We start from the raw sequence: 9,324 nt of genomic DNA, 5'->3' as shown, positions 1-9,324 counted from the left end.
AGTTACTCGGAAGGGGAAGAGCCCAGCCCGCAGGCTGATTGTTGTGTCATTGATTTGCAAAGAATATATGTCAGTCCATGTCGAGGTGCAAGGTTAGTGTCGCTGAACGTATCGGGGGACAGTGGGAAGGTGTTAATCCAGAGCATGATGGAGAGGGCAGAAACAAGCAGAAACAAGCCATATGGCAGAGATGGGTGCTACTGCCTCCTTCTTACCACTAAGGCAGACTCATCTTCATCTTCTGAGGTTTCATGTGCCTCACATGTGGGTGGTGGTGTTTGGTCTGCAGCACTGTGTGACACTGACACATCAGGGGCCGGAGATGTGGATGTAGAAGTAGCAGCAGCATTCATCTGCGCACTGTCTTGTGCCATCACTCCCATGATGAGGATCTACAGGGCATGGGAGATCCCATCTACAGCTTTCTCGTGTGTAGCCGTGGTAGCCATTCTTTGCACCTGCATCTGCTCCATGTTCTCCATGACCCTCCTTATGTTTCCCAAATCACGGATTACATCACTGTAGCCACTCTGACTGAACAGTTGTTTTCGAGTCATGACTCCAGCGACGACAGCCATGGATTGTTGGAGGGAATGGGGTGGACGGTGGGTGTCTGTTGGGGAGTGTAAGTGGTCCATGATGGGACTTAAAAACCCAGGCATGGCATCTAGTTTGGCTGCCATGAGTCCGACCCCACCCGCACCTGTTCAGTTGGCTCTTTCAGTCTAACACACGGCGTTGGAATGCCATGTGTTATTAGGTGAGGTGCTGGCAGCCAGACGTGGTGGTGGGTGCTTCCTGCTGTGTGGTCCGTGCAGGGGGTGGGCTCTCCTCGATGGTGCTGGGCTGCCCTGCTACTGGAGGTGGGGTTTGGAGGTTGTTCATGTCATAGTCGTTGTCCTGGAGGTCGTCTACGACATCATTGCTCTGCAGGGGGTGTTGATAGTCCCTCTGCAATGTAATGAGGAGATGCAGTTTCACAGTGTGTTCCTTGTATGTTTACGCATTGGTGAAGTTTACATACGGACTGCATGACAATGTACATTGTGGCTGTTTGTGAGAAAATGCCTTTTTGATGTGGGACAGTGGACATTTGTACTACATCACGGATGTGAGGTTGTACTCGTACATTGTCCTCTCACATTTTTTTCTCTGCTTTTCTGGTGCATTTTCCCGCATGACGCGTGGGAATTCCAGGGCTGTCGCTGGATATTGCTGGATTTTGTTTCGCGGTTTGGGACATCGCCGCTTTTTTCGCGTTCGTGTTTCACGTTTTTTAGGCGTCGCGTTATTTTTACCACGGTCATTGGACGTGTTATTGTGAGACTATCGCATGGTACCGCCGTGTTGAGAATACAACGTTGACACGGCATTATTTTCCTGCGATGTGAAGAGTTGCCTTAAGCTAATTTTGCGATAATTATCACATGTTCTTGAGAATATTAGTGTGTTCCATGTTCCACTTATTGGTAAAATTTTCACAAACCATCAGTAAGACCCATTATAGGTGGCAGCTGGGTAATATATGGTTACATCGCTATGCACATTCACTACGCACACCACACCTCTGGTCACTTCACTGCCTGCACTGCATCTTGGGATTCTGCACCACAGCAGAGCGGACAATAAAAACTAGGGTCTGGGCCCCCTGCACAGAATGGGGAAAAAAGAAATGGGAGGACGGTGTGGACACATCTCTGTTAATCAAAATAAGATAAGCAAAAGGGAGTTAGGGCATAAAGGAAGCATACAGCATACACTGACACTTTGCTGGTTGCAGAACCAACCCCTGAAAATGAAACCAGCTGCACATTGAACAAGCATTGGCATAGCCAATAGGTCTCGTTTTGGGACCTTATAAGTATTTAGTTATGCAGCAGAATATCCTTGGTGCAACAACACCAACTGTTGCATGGTTAAACACTTATAAGGTCCCAAATGTTTGTTTTTGTTGAAACATAACAAAACAATTCTGTTAACTCCTCACATGAGAGTATTTTTGCCAACATATTGTGATAGCATTTATCCTTTCAAACCGCTATTTAGCATGCCGATGACGTAATGGGCTATGTCTTCACCCAACATTTGTCCCAGTGGTAACCACAAAGCAAATCGCTTGCTAGGGGATCGCAAGCAAAGAAAAGGAATACGTGGCTTTGGAGCCAGATGGCATCATAGTAAGTGCAAGTCGTGACATAGATATGTGATCTTTGTGTATTGTGGCCATGGTAACCTTGCTAACCATTCTCTTAATCACCAGCTTTACATTGCAGTACAGTGATGCCCGTAAGGCAGCTTCCAGGTACGCGTTCATTAAACTGCTCAGCTTTCAGAGACTGGTAATTCGCTTCCTTGTCAGGGGGCTCAGTTGATACTGGTCTCTTATAAGTTCTCTTAAAGGTTTACTTCGTAGCTTCTCAAACAAGCGCGCACCTCGCGCTAAAAGTGGGAGGGTTGAGGGGAGCACACAAAGCGTTTCCCTTGCAGGAGCGAGCCAGGGGCACCATGTGTTTGCAAGTTAATTACAAACAAATGGTGTTAAAGCTCGCTCCCGCAATGGAATCGCCAAACGTGCACGCGTTGGCATTGAAAGCAATGCAACGCGTGCACGTTTTTGGAACACAAACTGCATCGATGGCTAAAGGTCTTTTTCCTATGCAGCGCCTGCGAGACCTAAAAAGTAAGGTGGAATAGAGCGAGAAATCACGCATGACAGGATTTCAGCACAGGGCAGAAACCGAGGTAAAACATGCAAATGCGTGTGTCCCGGATGAACTATTCACAAATCCACTATTAGTTGTCGGAGGTTGTTAGATATATTGAAAGAAGTACTCAGTTACATGCGATTAATCAACCTTAATTTTATGAGACTAGTCTTATGGTAGATTCCTTAATTAATCAACAATGACTCTAAACACAATGGTGCTACAGGAACCCAACAGGAAACAACATTATTTTTTGCAAACAAAATTAAACAATTGTACATAATACATCTCCTTTCTGAAATAACAAATGACATTGTCTGGCTCCTATGTGGATCCAGTTGCATCTAGTTCTGAGGAGGATCCCAATCCTGGTACAAGTATATGTCCTAATCACTCATTAGGACAGGCAGAACGTGTGTCAGTGTTCTGAATCAGCCAGTCTGGTAGTTTGGTTTCATATTATTTAATTCAAAGCAGACAGTCTGTTTGCCTTTTTTTCATGTATGTCACTTGCATTATCCAGTGCAATAGGCGTATTCCACATTTGTTATGTGAACCAACCAATCCAGGCACAGGCCATGCCCTGAATCCACCAAATGGATTATCTTGTTACATACTTCATAGCTCAGCTCATCAACTTGTCCTAGCCATAGACTGGCTCTATGTTTCCTCTCCTAATCAATTAAATCACCTGATCCCAACTAGTCCCTGAATCAACACATTTTTATACTGATACCACAGCTGTTTCATAATCCAAACAATCTTATTGACCGACAGTTTGCATGCTTCCTGGAACAACACATTTGACAGGGTAGTACAGACCAGGTGCGGCTAACAATGTTAAAAATCGGTGGTGCGTCGTTAAACTCATGATATGTTGCCTTTTTCCTCTTCCGACGAGCAGGAAAGGAAGGTGCTTTACTTTCTGCATGCAAATCCAACCAATCCTGGAACTGCTCTCATGTTGTTTTCAGCATGAGAGCAGGTCCAGGATTGGTTGACGCAGGCTAGCCCAGCACTCATTTTGAGGTTGGGTGCCTGCAATCCCTCTGGTGTTTTACAGCACTGGGATTGCAGGTTCCGAAGTGCGCATGACAGACTGGCCAGCTGTAGACAGCCGGACAATTTGTCATGTGCACTGAGCACTTGAAGCAGCCATCCTGCAATACGCAGGAACCTGTCTACCCCACCATCATGCTTTCGCTAGCGCAATCGCTGGAACACACAGAATAATAAATGGTAAGGACCATTTTATTATTCTGTGTGTACCTGCTGCGCTTACAGCAGGCGGAGCAAGACTCCTCTGCCTTAATAGAGAAGCCGCCGCTGGTACAGACCCTACCTTTCGAAACAATTCATTTGCTAGGCCGTTCTATTCTACCTTTATAAATCAATCACCCTGCCAAACTCAGTTGCTGCACCATGGATCAGGCATTGCATGCAACAATTGCACATTTTGTGAATTTCCAGGGATCCAAATCCTCCCATTAGCCAATATTAAAGATTAGCTGGCCCCTTCTCACTCACTGCTCTGAACCAGAATCTGGCACTCAATTGTGTGTGAGTTCCACATTGTAAAAAAATCAGCAATCATTTTGCATTTCTCTGCTTTGCACAAAAAGATTCATAAGTTAGAATTTCAAACAAAGTTTATTTGACAAAATAAAATAAATAACCCATGGATCACTGAAAAATCATTCACTTCCTCAGGAAAAAAAGTGAAGTTTCATGCGAAAGACATTTTTACAAAGTTTACAAAAACAAATGAAACGTCTTCGGCTGTTTAATCTGTTATCGGGTGGGAAACTGAAGCAGTATTGAAACAGTTTTGAGGAAATACATAGACAAATATCATGAAAAAAACATAAACAGAAGAGATGGTAATTAGGTACAAGCTTTATCAATAATTCGCGCGGAAGCTCGTTAAATTTATTTACATTTTATAAATACAATAACTTGCTGTAACGCTTCTGTAACAATAAAGAAAATGACAGGTAGGTTTCGTTAGTCCCAAACGAGAGCAACTAACAAACACCGAGTGCATAAAAAATGGAAAAAATAAACAATTCTCAGATGTAGAAGGAACTATTCTGGCAAGATTTCCAATGAGAGGATGCAAACTGTATTGAATAAGGAAACGTCGTAACAAAATGATGTCCTATCCAGAGAAAAATATGTAGCCAGAGACACATACTGTCCATTAAACAAACACTGTTGCATATTTTATAAATATTTAAGGGGCGTTCAAAAGATGGACATGTACTATAGTTGAGAGAAGGTTTGTGGCACTTCACTGGTGACTTTGTGTGGTATCTGTTCTGCATAAAAATACATTTTTTTTGTGTGAGATGATGTGTGAATATTTCTGATTAAAAAAATGTTTTCTTTTTAATGTGGACTTTAAAAGACAACCCTGACATCTGGTGGCCATGTGCATGAATTACATGGGAGATGTTTTAAAACAGGTTTTATATTTATTTTCTATACATAATTTCTGAGAAAACATTCTCTATTTCTGCTGCCACTAACAAAAAAAACCTTGTCTAGTTGAACATAGGGAGGGCCTCACTCAATCTATTGACTGGTATCAGGTGGTATGCCAAAAGTGCTACTGCATCTGATTGATACAAAATGATTAACAAAAAAAACAAGCCAAAATATATACAGAATAAACAAAACAATCTGAAGAAAAACACATGATTTAAATAAGATCAGCCGTGTTGCTGCCAGCAGCCGAGGACTTTTTTTTAAATTTCATCCTTCTTTAAAACGTATTATCAAACACTGATCTGAAGTCCTGCTTTCAAATATTCTTCAGAGTTGACCTGCAATATTTATTTTCACTAGTTCTAGGTACATTAAATAAACATTCCTCATATTCGGAGTACAAACATATCAACACGAGTCGTTTGTGCTCAAGAGTAGTACAACCGCCACACTTAACCAAGTTCCCTAAAATAAAATAGTGCTTTTGTGGAATTTCATGCAGGGACATACGATATGCTTGCTTGTTATTGGTATGTATAAAAGACAGAACGCCCAAACTCTCAGCTCTGTGCCGTGAAATGAATGGTCCTTGTGACACCACAGCCCCCTTGCGATCAGTGTTGCATCATGGGCTTGAATCTCAGATTGGAACAGCAGAATCGGCTAGCTATCCGTCTTATTAGGACAGTGAAATCCGCCAGCTGTCTGTCTTGTTTGGACAGTGGAATCAAACAACTGTCCATCTTATTAGGACAGTGGAATCGAGAATCCGACAGCTTTTTGTCTTATTGACACAATGGAATATTTAAATGTCTGTCTTATTAGGACAGTGGAATCTGCCAGCTGTTTCTCTTATTGGGACAGTGGAACTCGCCAGCCGTCATTCTTAATATGACAGAGGAATCAGCTATTTTCCAGTTGACATTGGCAATGTTCCAGTATAGTTCATCTTCTATGTGCATTGATTTTCTGATTCGTTGCATTGGATGTGTGGTAAAAGGAGCCAGGTGCATTTCAGTGCCAATTATTAAAAAGGATATCCGGTGGGCAGCCACAGGTGGCCAAGACAGTAATGTAAATTGGGGACTAACTGGGTTTTTACAGCTTCCCTTATTAAATCACTCGTTACATCACTTCTAGACATGATGCATTGCTTCTTAGTTAAAAGAATTACGTATATGTTGAACACTGAACTGAGGATACAAATAAAAATATCCAAATGGCCTTTCTCCTATTAAAACTGAGTTATGTGGAAGTTGACACATCTACCACCCCAAGGTGCCAGGGAGGACCACCAACGTGCAGGAGGTGCTGGACTGCTGTACACACAGGTGGGATATGGAATAACAGAGTCTACCTGAGTTAGATCCGAAAAGGCTGGTATACAAACTTCAATCAGTGTTGACCATTCATTAAAAATACGCCTGGGTGTGAAATTCTGCTCACAGAGTTTTTACCGCTCCGCGTAGAGAAGGGTGTTCCAAAAAATCAGCCGAGCTGAGTTTATCGTCTCCCACGACTTGCCAATGTTATGTTGGTGAGCGAGAAAAATCTTACTCCAGAACACCTACCGGCGAGATTTCTCAATGCATGCGGTCAAGGCAGGTCGCTACCGCTTGCATTGAGAGGCTGAAGGGAGCAGTGCCCTGTTGCGCTGCACACGGTGCCATTCGTGCTGGTTTTACAATCACCCGGCTCTAAAAAAACAGGGTGAGCAGCGTGACAAATCTTACTCTTGCGGAACTCCGCATAGTGTGGTGGAGTTTTGTTGTCACTTCATGTAGCGGAACTCCACAAACTCCACCCAAGCCTAATTAAAAGATGCATGTCCCGCCTGCAGCGATACTGTCCCACAGACAGCTCTTCCGCGTGCTTGCACAACTCTGCCTACAGGCAGACCTCTGCTCTGTTAAGTACATTCCTTAGATGAAGGGCCTTCTTGGAACCAAACCAACCCAACACCACTCTACAGGGCCCCTAAAAATACATAACAAATTGTCACTGCCCCCTGCCTGTGTATGCACAGTGTGAACTGGTTTTGCCACAATAATCCCTACATCCTCCTAGCCTAAATTTGTGATGGTCGCGATAGTTGTGTTCTTGTTTTCTGCTCAGGAAGTTGACAGTGATTAATGCCCTCTGCCGAAGGTGTTAACCCTTCTTAATTACTTATCCTGACATTGCGGCCCAAGTGAAGAGCACCTGATGAGCTGAAGGGCAATAAAGAGCTGTTAACACCTGGTAGCAGTTGAGATGTAAGACTATCAATGTCGGCTTCCCTAAACTCACCCAGTACAGGTAAATAACCACCCCTCTGCCTCTGTCTGCTTCACATCCTTGTCACTGAAGACAGACTATGGAAAAAAATCAGTAGTTAGTGCCAGCATTCTAAGCATTCTGAATGGCTCTGCCAATCTGAGCTTTTCATTCAGAGTGCTAACATAAATTATGTCCTATCTTACCTAGGACCATTAGAGCTAACACTACAGTTACCAATTCTCTCTCGAGCCAGTTCTTTAAATGGGCTAGTACTGTCCGGTACGGAGTACCTGCACTTCTACTTGAAATGGAGAGTACCTGCACTTCTCAGCACTGCTGGTATACATTTAATGGGAGAGTACCAGCACTTCTCACATCTATATTCCCCTGTCACTACACTTTACCCCTGGGAGTGGCCTGTATCAGTGGGGAGCCATATTCACATCTGTCTACCTGACTTTTTGAAGGGCCCCATCAAAACTAATAAATCAGTGCTGTTTTGGAAAGCAACATTTACCAACATCCCTGGAAAAGCCTTATGCTGAGTGCGGCATTTCCAGTTAAAAAACATGCATGTCAAACGTAAACAATTCCCCTCTTCATCTGTGATGCCACCATATCCATCAATCAAAAAATGCCAGCCCTTTACTTCAATGCAGTTCCCATTTGACTGATATTTGTTTTCAAATCCGAGCACATTTAAATAATGATAGTAGCACATTAGAAAAATTGAACACTTTGCATAAATATCTAAAAACTCCGCATGATAGTACAGTAGTTGGAAATCACCTTCGGCTGTAGCAATTTGCATACAAAAATATAAAAAGTAAAAAATGGAAAACAGGAGCAGGCCCACAAAATTAAATAACATCTCACTGAAAGGGGGCATTTCTTTCAGCGGCTAAAAAACTCACAAAAAAGCAAGCAACATTGTTTTAAAAATGTTCATAATTTCACGTAGCAATTTATAAGGTGCCAAAATAAACAAAATCAGCTGCAAGGAAAGATGAAATTCCCCTACCCCCAACAAAAGTATATAAAAATCCCCAAACTTCTTGTAATATAATAGTAGGGCAAAAAGTGGATTGAAGATAAAAAAAAAGATCTTTTTTTGTATTCACAGCATTGTCAGGTTAGAAGCAGTCATGTTTCCCCTGACGGAATCTTTCCATGCTTCATCATATCGAACATGTCCACTTGATGAAGGAAGTAAACTCCCTGAAAATGTCAGCTTTGCAACTGGATAATTCAATATGGCCGCCACACGGCTTCTTCTAGTCTTGCTGTGGTGCCCATGTTGGTTGGGGAATTGCTGTGGCTGCCTTCAGTGTCTATGCCATCGTTCTGGTTTGGGAGGTTGGGGTTCAGGAGGGTGGATCCCGTGGAAGCATTAGTGCAAGGGGGAAGGATGCGTGGAGGGGACCGATCTCCTCCTGACATCATTGAGAACTGGTAGGATCCTGCAGATGTGCCATAGTAGAGGTGATAGGAAGGCGAGCTGGCCTGGAAGGGGTTGCCTTGAGCCTGAGTTGAGCCTGGGTATGGCGGCGGAAGGTAGGTGTGGTATCTTGTGGCAGTGGTCATGGCGGACATGCCGATTCCTATTCCTGTAGAGACTGGGGTTGGTGCATACGGAAAAGCTCCGGGATAGTGCATACGAGGGTCAGATATCGATGGAAGTGTTGTGAACTGGCGGTCTATTCCTACCCGTGGATCACTGAAGGCCTGTAGGTCAGATGCACCTGTTGAAGGAAACAAAGAAGATGGGTGAGCATTGCAGGCATGGATCTTACTGAATACACTGAAAGATGCAACATTTATTTGATTGGCATACTGGTTAATTTATTAGAGCAATGTTAGTCATCATAGTAAC

General features: G+C 43.3%; 1 protein-coding gene across 7 annotated transcripts in view; it reads right to left on the bottom strand.

Moving 5' to 3' along the window:
* Window positions 1–4,336: 4,336 nt before the first annotated feature.
* RUNX1 (RUNX family transcription factor 1) overlaps window positions 4,337–9,324 on the bottom strand; it is a 520,192-nt gene continuing 515,204 nt past the window's right edge. For all 7 annotated transcript variants that reach the window (XM_085621323.1, XM_085621319.1, XM_085621321.1 and 4 more), the window contains one exon: window positions 4,337–9,193. In XM_085621323.1, coding sequence (XP_085477449.1) covers window positions 8,700–9,193 — 494 coding nt within the window. In that variant the 3' untranslated portion in view covers window positions 4,337–8,699. The remainder of the gene's footprint in view (window positions 9,194–9,324) is intronic.

Source organism: Triturus cristatus, chromosome 8 (genome assembly GCF_964204655.1).
Source record: "Triturus cristatus chromosome 8, aTriCri1.1, whole genome shotgun sequence".
NCBI lineage: Eukaryota > Metazoa > Chordata > Amphibia > Caudata > Salamandridae > Triturus > Triturus cristatus.
The sequence above is the reverse complement of the archived record's forward strand: the minus strand, read 5'-3'. Positions and strand labels throughout refer to the sequence as shown.